Source organism: Apium graveolens, unplaced genomic scaffold (genome assembly GCF_009905375.1).
Source record: "Apium graveolens cultivar Ventura unplaced genomic scaffold, ASM990537v1 ctg1623, whole genome shotgun sequence".
Classification (NCBI taxonomy): domain Eukaryota; kingdom Viridiplantae; phylum Streptophyta; class Magnoliopsida; order Apiales; family Apiaceae; genus Apium; species Apium graveolens.
In genome coordinates this window covers 28,381-43,635 of record NW_027417332.1, presented here as the reverse complement: position 1 = coordinate 43,635, position 15,255 = coordinate 28,381, and the positions used below count along the sequence as shown (strand labels likewise).

The following is a 15,255-nucleotide window of genomic DNA, read 5'->3' as shown; positions in this document are numbered from 1 at the left end:
TTCTCAATGATCATACAGATCAGACCAGATAAGTTAGATAAACTACTATAACAACCGATTGGGACAAATTGAAGCATACAACCGAACTTCAAATTAAAGAAACAGTAACAGAGGATTGAGGAATTAGTACCTTAGTGTAGATTATCTGAGGATTGAGCTTGGTCTGAGGATTGATAGACCTTCTACGCCGGGGATTTGAGCAGGAATCGAGAGAAACAGCCGGTACTATATCTGCATGCAACCCCTTTTGTATACTAGATAGAAGTAATAAATTTAACTACTTTTGACCTATATCTTTTTTATGAACCAATAAATAAATTTGTATTTTATCACTAAATAATTTAAAAATAATTTAATTTAATTACGTAATAAATGAAATGAGATATGTTGAAAATATTTGAATTTTACATAATTATTAGAATAAATTTAAAATTGTATGAGTTGTGAACGGAATGTTGTGTTAGCGGAGAAAAAAAATAATGATTAACAATTTTGTAATAGAAATATATTACATAATTTAAGAAAATTTAAAAAAATAAGCCTTTGGCATTTTTTATAAGCAAGACTCTGACATTTTTTAGAATACAATGAAAATTAAATGAGTTGTGGACAAATTTAAGTGTTTGCGGGAAAAAATATTCTTTCTATGAATCAATAATTTTTTTATTGTATCACTAAATAATTTAAAACTAATTTAATTTAATTACGTAATAAATCAAATGAGATATGTTGAAAATATTTGAATTTTACATAATTTTTAGAATAAATTTTAAGTTATATGAGTTGTGGATGAAATGTTGTGTTAGCGGAGAAAAAAATAGTGATTACTAATTTTATAATTATAACATATTACATCATATTATAGAAAGTGATACAATATTTTAACGCTATAGTTTCTCGAGAGTTATTAATAAACTCTCGATGAAACCCTAAACTTTTCGATGATAAAATTTTAATGCTATAGTTTCTCGAGAGTTATGAATAAATGTTTTATTTACTGCATGAGCTCAATAGAAATTTAATTTGAACGGTACGGAAAACAATAAAATTTAGATGCATAATCCAAATTTAAACCAATGAAATACATAAGATTAATACATCATCTTTCAGACACAAAGTACTGGATCACATTCATCTACTTTCCAATTTAATAGAGATTAACCGCACTATTTGATAACTATATCGAATATTAAGTCTTCTTGATGAAAAGTAAAAACCAAGGTATAATCTTTTTCCAGCTCATTATCTGTTGTAAATTGGTTCCATCCAGGAGTGAATCGAGGCAATCCAGTAGAACACACTACCTTAACATTCCATGTTAGAAGCCCCCTCCTCAAGGTTACATTTTCACCATTTATCCATCTCCTACCATTTGGCTGTATAGCTGTTGTGATATACTGTAAAAAAATATCATTTTTCAATTAATTAGCCACAACTTGAGTAAACTTTATATTGTATTTGTGAACATATTGTAGGTGAATTGAAGGATTAGTGTAACAATACCGCTCCATGACATGTGTTGTTTATATTTGAAGTTGTCAGCGTTGCGGTGAACTGCATCGCCATTACTTGATCATTTTCCTCATCAATTACACCCTCTTCTACAACATCTTCTGCTGCTCCTTCAATATCCACATCAAATATTTCTTCTTCTTTCTGTATTCCTGCTTCAGGAATTTCTGCAGCATCATCAACCTCTTCTTTAATATTCATGTCAACAATCTGTTCTATTTCCGCAGTTCTACCTTCAAGCTCTTCATTAACATCTGCAGATAATTAAGAAAATGTATTAAGATGAATATTTTCATAAATAGCTTCTCCATTATTAGCGAATGAGTGCATTGCTTCAATAAGTCTTAACATTTTAACAAGAATATTATATGACTAATATTCGGTATCCTAATTACCAGACAAATTAAATGATATGCAGTACTTAAAGTATTACCATTTCTTGATGAACATCTGACAGGTAATTTTTCAATTTTTGAACTATAAAAAATGATAGTGTCAAACTTCCCAGATCCTCTGTAGGTAAGCAACATAAAATCCTTCCTCTCGAACATTTTATCATTTACTAGCTCCAGTAGATCAGAAATCTTCCCAGTAGATTCAGAGTACTGACAATTGTATATCATTCCATTTTTTAATATCAACTGTACTTTGACATGTATTAACTGTCCAAAAGAGGTGTGAAACTTTTCTGGTATGGTCTGTCACAAGCATCATAAGTATCGCTAGGTTTAGAAGTTATTATTGCTACAAAAAAGAGATACTGATCATAGTGCGGGAAAATAATGATTAGGCAATTTAAAGCTTACTATTACTCCAGAGTCTACTCATCGACAATACCAAATACCATGAACTTGCAATCAGTTCCACTTATTGTATCTATAAATTAATTATCATTATCCAATTTTAGTCATAGTGAATAATGAAAATAAAAATTCTCTCTCAAAACAAATAAGTAAAAACTTTGTATAAATGTGCATTTACCTCTAGAAGATAAATGCGACCGGTAAGCGAGTCTTGCAGAAGTATAATCTACTTCAATTGCATCAGGATTTAGCGCACATACCACAAATTGTCCCAGGTCCTCATGCTTGAAAATCAAAATTGTAGCTCTAACTTCTTTCAAGAACCATGTACGCTTTACAAAACTGTGGTCTTCCTGTGAATACTTGACATCTAATTGATGACCATTTGGTAACCCAAACCAAACTTTTTTTGGTATCACGCTTGCAAATGTTGTAGCCATCCTCTCTGGTATAAATCAGTTAAATTAAAAAAAACTCATTAGTAAACCATACTTGCAGCAATCTATTATTTATAGCAAAATTAATATGTTAAATTTGTACAATATTAAATAAAAAACTTTCCACTACATTTTGTACATAGTTACCGGATTTAAGAATTACAATAAACTTTGGAAGCTTGGATACAGAAATCTCCACCTAATAATTACAGGAACAGAAGATAATTATTTATAAATTTAAAAACCATTGAACTTGATTCTATTAATATGAATTGATATGATTACATACCATCTTCTCCTTCTGCTTCAATTTCAAATTTGTTTTAGGAATATTTGCATCTTTTGTTAGTGACAACCAACTACAAAATTCCTGTAATGGATTGATCTCATCTGTTTCTTCGATTAAAAGACCTTTTCCTTTTTCTCTGTCATCAAATTTATGTTCAATCTCCATATCTGTAAAATATGTAATTAAGAAACATATGTCCAATAAGTATAAATTTAAAATCATAAAGATTTTAAGACATTGATAAGTAACATATCTTCACCTGAATCCAAATGAACCCGTAGAAACCAATCTTTTCCAATCATCTATTTTCCTCTAATACGCCTTTTCAAATAATCAATATCTAATCCATCTTCCTGAAATATCCTTGCTGAAATGATATCACTATCATCCATTGTAAATAAAAGTGTATCTCTTTCACGCAAATAAAATATCCTTAACACATATCCAAGGCAGTTAAAATATCCATTTGTCGAGTTGTATGAAATGAAAGATTCATGACCTTCAAGCGAGATTATCATTATTTTCATGAGCTTTTCACTGTATTTGTACCACACCAAACTTGGTACAACCTTGGAAAAAACAATAAACAATGCAATGTTTACAGATTACACTTAAAAACACAAACACAAGACAAACACACAAACATATATATTCTATTATATATACAGCCTTTTCCATTAAATCACATAAAAAACTACTTAAAAAACCTCCACATGCCAGAGTATCTTTAGAGACGATTTTCAGAAATAATTTTGGCACAAACAAGTTTCCTCCCACAAAAAATAAAATAATTTATAAGTTTGTAATATTATAGAATATCCGTAATTGAATCAATTTAAATATAGAATTTAAAGTAGTTAATTTATCATATTACTTCTATCAAGATCTTTCTCATACACATTTTGTTTATAGATGCAAACATTCACATTGTTCACATTTTCTATATCATTATGCATCCTGTACATCACTATAGAATCATCAATTCCAAGTCCGGTGTCTGATACAAAATCAGACCAGCCTTTCCCAAATCTGCAATGGCCTCCAAGCCTCTCCACCTCACATTTCCATTCCTTAGTGGTGAACCTCAGACTGACAGAGTTTCCATGTTTGAATTTTTTATAGAAATTCTCTGTTCCTGACTTCATTGTCTGTCATATATGCAAAAATTTGTTCAGGTATCCAGCATATGCACACTGGTATTAAAGTATGAATGCAACCTGATATGGAAAAAATTGCAAATAAATCTTACCAGATCAATCCCATCACCTAGCAAGTCTGCACTATTTACGCTAATACGGTAAGCTTCAGTTTTATTTAGGAAACCATCATAAACTAACATAGCAACAGATTTCTGAAACTGAATGTTTCCATAGACAACCATGAATTCTTCGTCTTTCCATTCCGGTTTATTTAACATCCACTCATTTGGTTCTATCATCGGGTAGTTTATTTCAATTGCCACTTCCTTATATATCTTGACATTAAAGACCCCATCTCCATGATAATCAAATAAAATAAGATTATATATCGTAATTCCATAAACTCCATAAAGCGAGAAAGACCACATAATTTTCCGATTTCTGAATCATATCGAGCACGCCATTTATGTGTTTTACAATATATCTTCAAGTCAGTTGGAATTCTTCCACCACAAACACTTTTAAAATCCTCCGACACTCTCTGATGAAGTACCATTATATCAAATACATTTAAATATAAACATAAATTTGACACTATATAAATTAACGTTGTAAAATATACACTTACAAAGTGCCCAAAATCAGAGACTTCTACATTTTCTGCTAGAAAGCTACATATACTCTCTTCATTATCTGTATAGTTGGTATTATGTTAATGTACCTAAATAAATGCAGTATATACATTCTAGGTTAAATTTTTACCTAAATTAAATTTGACATTCTTCCCTAGAACTGGATCCATTCTTCATCTGTAATTACATAATAAATTTGTTCCAATCAATATAAAGCACGTTATTTTACTTAGATATTACATGCATGAGATACAAATCAAAGATTTTACAAGAACACTACATGTATAGGATACAAACCTTGGGAATTACATGAATTTGAGCAAGTAATGTTCTTAAATTCTATATAACAGTAATCGATTAAGTTAAGGTGTGTATACTTTAAAACTCTATCAATCAAGCAATATAATCTCAAGTTCTAACACTGATTCATGGTTCCATTGCATATATATATATACTGTATGAAAGCAAGATAAACTATAGACAAAGAATCGATTCATACCTCCATTGTAGAGAAATAGTTTGATTCTACCGAGAGTGCTGTCTCCTTGGTGAAAAGAAGTTATTTTTTGCTTGAAGAAGTTGAGAATCCCAAAGTCACCGTAGTTTTCTTATTTGGGCTTCTTTTAGGACATGACTTTGATTTTATGTGGGCTTCTTTTAAGACATGAGTTTAACATATCCCAAAGTCAACTTATTTGGGTTGTTTGGGTTTTTTAATTCTTTTGATATTTTCTCCTTTTTTATAATTTTTAAAAAATGATTTTTACAAAATAGTGTTATATATTATGTTTTAATATAAGTGGGTTTTTGTATTATTTTGATTTTAAAATAAAATATTGCAATAAATTATATGTTACATAATATTTACTGGATTTTTTAAAAAAGTATTTAATTAAAAAAAATATTTACTCAGTTTCGTTGTACAAATTATTAAAATATTGACTACTAAAAATGTAAAAAAGAAATGTTAAAATATGAGTTATGAGACTTTTAATTGGTTAAAATGTGAGAGAAAGAAAACTAAAATAAAATACTGAGATTTAACGTTAAACTATAATATCAATTTTATATTTCAAAATAAACGGAACTTAAATAACTGTAATAAATAAATTAAATAAAACTAGAAGATAACCGTTTATGTTATAAAAATTACAAACTTCGAGAAAAAAAATTTAAAATTGAAGAAATTTAGAGCGCGCGTAGCGCGGGCAAAAATTCCCTAGTTAGTACTAAGAATGACATTTTTATAAATATTTTGACCCATATTTTTGAAATTTGACCAGTGGGTCGACCCATATTCATAAATCAACTAATTTCTATACAAATATGCAAAGATATGGACTATCCACATCTTAAATGATATTTAAAATTATTAAAAATCAATTATCAATATTAAAAAGATCAAATATGTCATTAAAATAGATTTGTTTTTATAACCAACAATTAATTTCTTCAGTAATTCAAATTTAAAAATCATTACTATTTTCCTTGATAACACTTATCTTTTTCTTTTTTTTTTACATGCCATATCAATCAGAATTAAATTCAAAAATCAGAATCAATCTTGAATACTTTTGAATTACTTTGCTATTAAATATCTGATATGTATTTCAAAATTGAATTCATAATTTTATTCTAATCTTCTTCTCATTATTATAAGTATATGTATAGAAGTCATGTATTTTTTTAAATCGTTAGCATTACTCATTTAATTAGTCGCTGCTCAGATTTGTTTCAATCTTAATTTAATCGATTTAATTTTTTGATATTTCAGGAAGATAGACAATGCGTGATTTTTGTTGCTGCTGATATATTCTTCATTTTTGAATCTACCGAACAGAATGGGTAAGTTGTTTTACATACTTTATACAATTTACAATTTCAATTTTATGCACTCTAAGTGTTTAATATTTTATTTAACAATTTGTGCGGTTTATAATTATCTTATTTGACAATTTGTTTAATGTATATGCTATGATATATGTATGATAATGATGGGAAAGTAATTTGGTATGCTTGACTGATCACATATGTTAATGTATATAGGACTGTTTATTCCTTTGATTAGATAATTTCATAATAATATTTGTTGATTAATTTAAATATAAAGTAATTCTATAAATTATTTCAGTATTATAGGTGAGGAATTTGAGAACCGAGTTTCAGTATTATAGGTGAGGAATTGATGAAGAACAAAAGAAAAAGGGTGGTGCTACAATAAAAAAGATGGAAATTTAAAATAGCGAAACACCTGAGGTAAGTTAAATGCGTGAAACTAAAAACTTACTTTCTTTTTGGTCATATTTTCAAGGCAATGAAAACTTGAAATTCTCTAAAAATTGCGTTAGTCTTTTTTGTTTAAAAGAAGATTGAATTTACGCATATGCTTATGTTCTGCACGTCTTTCAAAACTATATTATTGCGCATAACACATTCCTTGCACATTTAGACGCGACATTATAGGAGTTTGTGAGGCATGTATTGTGTTAGAGAACATTCACAAAATACTAATTATATGCAAGGGATATAGGTTTAGGATGACCACAATATTAATTATATTGTATTGTCCTCTAATTGCATGGGTTTTTAGGCTGTATTCATGAACTTGAGATGGGGCACGGGAAGGATTATGTCTCTTCAACGCTATTTCATCATACTAGGTATGAATTCTAGAACCCATTTTTCATTTGCATCTATGTTTTTTTGTGTATACTTGATCTGCTATGTATACAGTATGAGAATTAGTGTTGTTTACATCTACTTTCTATTTTTTTCATGTGCAGATAAAGTGTTTAATCTAATGCTCAGAAGATGTGTGTATTAGGCAAGTCAAGCGGATACGGCTCCATGTTCAAGGTTGGCTTTCTTCCGTTTACCTACATATGACATTTTAGGACTAACATGAATTACTTATTCTTGATTTTCAGAAATCTACTTTGAAATGGGATCTTGGTACTATTAATGAGGTATTATATGTTTCTCTACCTTACATTATATTGCGAATTTGACAAAGAATTGCAAAGAATTATAGTGATCTAAGTACTATAGGTGACTATTATCTCTTACTACATCATAACTCTATTTCACATTATTCTGCAAATCCTACATATTGCAGGTGCTATTAAAGATTATACGAGTATTTACATTCTCCCAATGATTAATTTCATCAATTTTCATGTACCTGGCTCTGTAATGTGGTCATCCATCACCACTTCATTTGCTTCTTGCATCAAAATTCTGGTTAGATTGGATACGCTCCCTACCTCTTGGAAAGAACTTAGGCCTCTTGTCTCTCTTATTAGTCGATCCAAGCAATTTTAAAGTTATTGATTGCAGTTCTCATACATGACCAGGTATATAATATAATTTTTCAATGTTTCTATGTTGCTTAAGACTTAACATACCATATTTTACATCTTTAATATTTATGTTGTCCAATTTATATTTTACTATATTAATTTGTCTTTTAGACTTTTTTTATAATTGCCACTAATAATTTATTTAGTTTTTATCATTAATAGTTTTTTGTTCTTAAATTATTAGCCTCTCTCTATTACAAAATGTAGCCGTAAAATGAAGTATGATGTCTCAGAAATGGTCTTTTATAGGGCACATATGACTTCCTAATTTTTTTTAAAGATAATCAAGCAAGGGACTGCGGCTAATAATATATTTGGTAAGTTTCATTTGATTGTGTACTATATCTTTGTTTAAAAAATATAGTAAATCTCCTTGAAATGTTATGATGATCTATTCGTGTCGCAAGTAGTAAAGTTTACATTGGCAGTGGGCCATCTCCTATTTTACACATAATCATTCGAGATGTATTTAAATTTTTAACAATCAGTTAGAGAATATTTACAAATTTATAAAATTTTACTATAGAAATATAACCAAATATACTAATTAGTTAAGTTGGAATAGCGGTACTAAAACGTATGTTATCCTTATTCTACTTCATCTATTATATCAAAATTGTGTTTAGGTCTACTTTTATTTGTGCAGGCTTGCTGAGCTCATATATTTTATATGATATAAATAACATGATTAACTGCTTTTAAAGTAGGAGACTATGTAACGTTTGGTGGAAGTGTGTCTATGAATGATCATGTCTTCATTGTATCCAATGTATGCATATATAATTGTTGATTAGCTTTGAATCATTTACTTACAGATTTTCCTTTTAAGGTAGCAGGCTAAGTTTTTGTTGGCTTACAACTAAATGTGGAGTTTGAATATGAAATGATAGGTAGATATCCAGGTTAAAGATCATTGGCTCAGTAATCAACTGAGCAATCCACTATTGACATAATTAAGCATTTTGAGAAGTTATAGGTTTGGCGAGCTACTAATATAGCAAACTACAAAGACTATTAATGTTTGGGGATTAAGGTCCCTTCCCTGTTGTGACTCTTATCAAGGCAGGGGAGTTAATATTTTCCTAGGTCAAGAGCACAAATAAAGGTAGGCTATCCTTTGAATTCTGCATATGCAAGGCTGGCCAGAAAATAAGATAATCAATGGCTGGTGATGTAAGGCATGACATCCTACATGTTTCTTAAGTCTATAAATGGGAACACTCTCCTGTACTAAAAAATATAGAAAAAAAACAGAAGGTAGAAATCAGGAAAGAAAAGAGCCGAAGCTCTGTGTAGTGTGTCAAACAAAAGGCCGTAGCCTGTGTGTGTAAAATTATAATATATATTATAATCTGTAGAATAGTGTGCTTTGTCTGTTTTATTATCGAAAATAATTATACATACATAGAAGCAGGTGTTTTAAATATTAGAGTGAGTCCATTCACGTTTCCAACAAGTGGAATCAGAGCTAAGGTTCCGTTCGTGAAAAATGGCGACGATGGTGCAACCAAATATTCTAAGATTGACGAGTACAAATTATGGAAACTGGAGTATTCAAATGAAGGTATTACTCGGTTCCTACGATAATTAGGATATTGTCGAAAGCGGGTATGACGAGCCCACAGATGTAGCCGCTGAAGCAGCCCTGTCAAATGCTGAGAAGATGATTTTGAAAGAGACCCGGAAAAAAGATAAAAAGGCGTTATATACAATTATTCAAGGAGTTGACGAATCAACCTTTGAAAAAAATTCAAATGAAAAAACGATGAAAAACGCGTGGGAGATTCTGCAGAAATCATTCTAGGGTGTCGAGAAAGTCAAAAAGGTTCGGCTCCAAGTGCTACGTGGGGAGTTCGAAAATTTGAAGATGAAGAATTCAGAAAATATTGGTGAATTTGTTACGCATTTGAAAACAGTGACAAATGAGATGAAAAGAAATGGTGAAAGTCTCGGCGATGTTTGGGTGATGGAAAAATTACTCCGTTCGTTGACAAGGAAATTTGATTACGTTGTTACTTCTATCGAGGAGTCAAAGGATTTGTCCACAATTTCTATTGATGAGCTCGTAGGTTCACTTCAAACCCACGAGCAGCGAATGAACTAGTATGATGATGTAAGCCATTTGGAAAAGGCGTTGCAAAGTAAAGTTTCCATTGGCGACAGTTCTGGAGGTAGCAGTTCTGTACATGGAAGAGGTGGTTTTAAAGGTGGCTACCGAGGTGGACGAGGACGTGGAAGGCAGTCCTTCAATAGAAGCCAGAATTCTGAAGGTTATCAACCATCTGGTTGTAGTCAAAACTTCAGAGGCCGAGGAAGAGGTGGATTTCAACGAGGTGACAAATCTCAATTTCAATGTTATAATTGCAATAAATTTGGTCACTTCAGTTACGAGTGTAGAGCACCAAAAGTGGAAGAAAGGAGTCATTTTGCTACAGTAAAAGAAGACAAAGATGTTGGCACTGATATATTTCTCACTTATAAAGGAGACGAGGAAGGCAATAAGAACGTTTGGTATCTTGATTCCGGTGCGAGCAATCACATGTCTGGCCACAAGGATTTATTTACGGAGATAGACGAGACCGTCACAGGAGAAGTTACTTTTGGCGATTCTTCAAAGATACCAATCAAAGGGAAATGTACAATTACGATTATGACAAAGAATGGTTAGAAAAAGTATATAAATGATGTTTATTATATACTTGTTTTGAAAAGTAATATCATCAGTCTTGGTCCGCTTGTGGAGAAAGGATATAATATACATATGCAGGATAATTCTCTTACCATCAGAAATCAGGTTCGAGAATTGATCGCTAATGTGGAGATGTCACCGAATCGCCTGTTTACATTTGATATGCACACAAAGGTGCGGAAGTGCTTAAAGTTGATCATTAAAAATGACTCATGGCTGTGGCACTTAAGATATGGTCATCTTGGATTTTCTGGCTTAAAATTATTGTCAAAGACAAAGATGGTGGACGGTCTTCCAGAAATCAATGAACCAGTAAATTTGTGTGAAGCGTGTGTCAAGGGGAAGCAACACGGACAGAGTTTTCCCGTTGGAAAATTATGGAGAGCCAGGAGGCCGTTGGAGATAGTTCACACAGATATTGCTGGTCCTTTTGATGTTGTATCTCTTGGAGGTAATAGGTATTACCTAACATTTATTGATGATTTTAGCAGGAAAAGTTGGGTGTATATTATAAAAGAAAAATCGGAGGCTCTTGATAAATTCAAGGAGTTCAAAGCACTTGCAAAAAAACAAAGTGGCCAGTATTTGAAGACACTCAAATCAGACAGAGGAGGCGAGGAAGATAAAGTTTATCGGCTAAAGAAGGCACTATACGGATTGAAGCAAGCTCCGCGAGCATGGAATACAAGGGTTGATGAATATTTTCAGAAAAATGGTTTCGTGAAGAGTCCATACGAACATGCCCTTTATACGAAGACAAATTTAGGGGGAGATATTATGATCGCGTGCTTATATGTGGATGACATGATCTTTACCGGAAATAACCCTGGTATGTTCAATGATTTTAAGAAGGTTATGACTAATGAATTTGAGATGATAGATTTTGGTCAAATGTCGTACTTTCTTGGAGTCGAGGTGAAGCAAAACAAAGACGGGATTTTTATGTCTCAGAAAAAATATGCGGAGCATATTTTGAAGAAGTTCAGAATGGAGGAATGCAAGCCAGTAAGCACGCCAGCAGAACCGAGCATAAAGCTCAGAGTTGATTCAACGAGGGAGTCGGTAAATCCGACATTGTTCAAAAGTTTGGTCGGGAGTCTGAGGTACCTAACTTTCATACGACCTGATATTATGTATGCTGTTGGACTGGTTAGTAGGTACATGGAGAAGCCGAAGCAAGATCACTTTATGGCAGCTAAAAGAATTTTGAGGTACATAAAAGGAACACTTGATCATGGCTTATATTATACGCATTCTCAAGATTCAAAATTAGTCGGTTACTCAGACAGTGATTATGGTGGAGATTTGGATGACGGAAAAAGCACTTTTGGATATGCTTTTCATATCGGCTCAGGGATATTTTCGTGATCATCAAAGAAGCAGCCAACAGTGGCACTTTCAACATGTGAGGCGGAATACATTGCAGCAGCAGCATGCGCGTGTCAAGCTATGTGGCTAGGCTACATATTGAGCGAGTTAAATCTTGTGGAGGGAGGTCCGGTTAAAATTTACGTGGATAATAAATCCGCTATTTCTCTCGCGAAAAATCCAGTGTCGCACAGTTGGAGCAAGCACATAAATATTAAATATCATTATCTTCGAGAACAGGTGAACGATAAAATCGTGGAATTGGTACACTGCAGGACTGAAGACAATTTAGCAGATATTTTCATAAAGCCGTTAAAGCCGGACGTGTTTCATAAAATGAAAAAGAAGCTTGGAATGGAAAGTCGAGTTTGAGGGGGAGTGTTAGAATTATTCAAACTCTCCAGAAGATTATATTTATGATATCATCTGTTATAACTAATAGATAAACAAACTTCCTGGAAAAATGGTAGGCAGTAGGTGTACATGTTAGACTTTCATAATCTGATATTAAAGGTGGCTTGTAAGACTCTGCATGGTTTCAAGATTTTTAGATGGCGACTCTTATCAAGGCAGGGGAGTTAATATTTTCCTAGGTCAAGAGCACAAATAAAGCTAAGCTATCCTTTGAATTCTGCATATGCAAGGCTGGCCAGAAAATAAGATAATCAATGGATGGTGATGTAAGGCATGACATCATACATGTTTCTTAAGTCTATAAATAGGAACACTCTCCTGTACTAAAAAATATAGAAAAAAAACAGAAGTTAGAAATCAGGGAAAGAAAAGAGCCGAAACTCTGTGTAGTGTGTCAAACAAAAGGCCGTAGCCTGTGTGTGTAAAATTATAATATATATTATAAGTTGTAGAAGAGTGTGCTTTGTCTGTTTTATTATCGAAAATAATTATACATACATAACAGCTGGTGTTTTAAATATTAGAGGGAGTCCATTCACGTTTCCAACCAAAACTGCTTTAATTTTTTTCTTTGGTTTAAAACTACAAAACTGAAAAATATTCTTCACTGAAGATTGTTCAAGTAATAAAGGATACTCTTACTACTCCATCAAATGGCTTCTGCAATGGTCGCGTTATGTGGTATTTTTCCTACCTCGAGGTACTAAAATATATTTGGAGGCTTTGCATAGCTTATACTTTTCGGGTTATGTAATTTTTTCCTACCTAGAGGTACTAAAATGTCAATTGTTTGTCTATTTTTTTCTCCACTCATTTTTTTGATATTATGTCAACATCTTGCTTATATGTGTTAATCTTTGGGGGATGTACCGGGCTGCTGGCTATGGGGTTACTCTAGCTCTCCAATAATGTATGTTATGAATGCCATTGCCTTGAATGAATTTCTCGGTCATCAATGGAGCAAAGTAAGGGTAGTCTTGTACTAATCCTTTTTATTCCCTTCTTTGCATTATCTGAGAAAATTAATTTGAAATCTTTTTTAAAGAAACAGTTGAATACAAATGAAGTTGAGACCATTGAATTTGAAATATTAAACTCTCAGGGTTTCTGATTCAATCGGGAGTTTTTATTTTAACGATTTAAGTTTTGATCTTCTTAGTGTAAGTAGTTAATTATTTTACTGAATTGTCACTTTACCCCGCAACTCCCTAAAAAAGCCTCAAGCTATTGTATCGGCGGGAAGTGATGCTGTTGAGGTTGAAGAATCTACTGCTGAGAATAATAAGATAATGAAAGGAATGTTTCATCGATTTTGTAGAGACTAAACTGATTATAGAACACAACTGTAGAGATTTCTGAATAAAACTTCTATTGGGATTAAACTGAAATCAGTGCATACGAGAAAATATTAAAAGTGTCTGACTAACGTACTACTACCTAAAACCCAGGTGCACGTCCTACACTATCTCCTACAAACTTGCAACTACTTTAGACCAAGTCTGACTCTACAACGTACATAATATATTCAAATGCAGAAACAAATAAAAGTACCAGGAACATATTTAGATAATAAACCCAACATGCTCCCCCTTAGTCTAAACAAATTATAAATTCTTCACTCTAAGCAAGCTTCTCATTTTCTGAAATTTAGCCGCAGACAAAGCCTTAGTTAGTATATCAGCACGCTGCTCACTTGTATTAATATGCTTGATTACGATCAGACCTTGCTCAACATATTCTCGAATAAAATGGTATCGCACGTCAATATGCTTACTACGTCCGTGGAAAACTGGATTCTTTGCTAGATCAATCGCAGACCTATTGTCGATATATATAACAACAGGACCTGGTTTGATATCTGAGATCTGAACAAGAACTCGCTGCAACCATATGCCCTGACACGCAGCAGTTGTGGCTGCCATAAATTCAGCTTCACACGATGAAAGAGCCACACAACGCTGCTTCTGTGACACCCAAGAAATTAAGCTTTCATCAAGATAAAATGCCATCCCACTCGTGCTCTTTCTATCCTCTACACACCCAGCCAAGTCACTGTTAGAGAATCTTGACAGAATATAGTTTCCACGTCCCTTTGTGTATACCAAACCGTAGTGCAGAGTACCTTTGACATACCGACATATTCTCTTTATGGTATTCAGATGCATTACAGTGGGTTTCTCCATATAGCGACTGACTATTCCTACAGCATATGCTATGTCAGGACGAGTGTAAACCAAGTAACGTAACCCTCCAACCAAGCTCTTGTAATGAGTTGAATTTACCAGTTCACCATCTGAATCTGCATCGATCTGCAGGTTGAAGTCCATGGGATACGTCACAGCCTTGCAGTCACTCATGTCTGCATTTTGAACCACCTTTGCTGCGTATGCAGTCTGTTTAAGTTTGATGTAACCACTTCCTTGTTCGACCTCCAAACCCAAGTAATATGATAATCTTCCAAGATCAGTCATGTCAAATTCATGACTCATCTCCCCCTTGAATTTGACAATGTTAGAAATAGTGGTGCCAGTGATAATTAGATCATCAACATAGACGCCCATAATCAAAATTTCAGACCCTTCCTTTCGTGTGTAAACAGCATGTTCATAGGGA

The 15,255-nt window shown here is 32.6% G+C and overlaps 1 protein-coding gene across 1 annotated transcript; it reads left to right on the top strand.

Moving 5' to 3' along the window:
- Positions 1-10,038: 10,038 nt before the first annotated feature.
- On the top strand, positions 10,039-10,839 carry LOC141699994 (uncharacterized). Its single transcript, XM_074503771.1, has 2 exons — positions 10,039-10,236; positions 10,303-10,839. The coding sequence occupies exons 1-2, from the start codon at positions 10,039-10,041 to the stop codon at positions 10,837-10,839; spliced, it is 735 nt and encodes a 244-aa protein (XP_074359872.1).
- Positions 10,840-15,255: the final 4,416 nt, after the last annotated feature.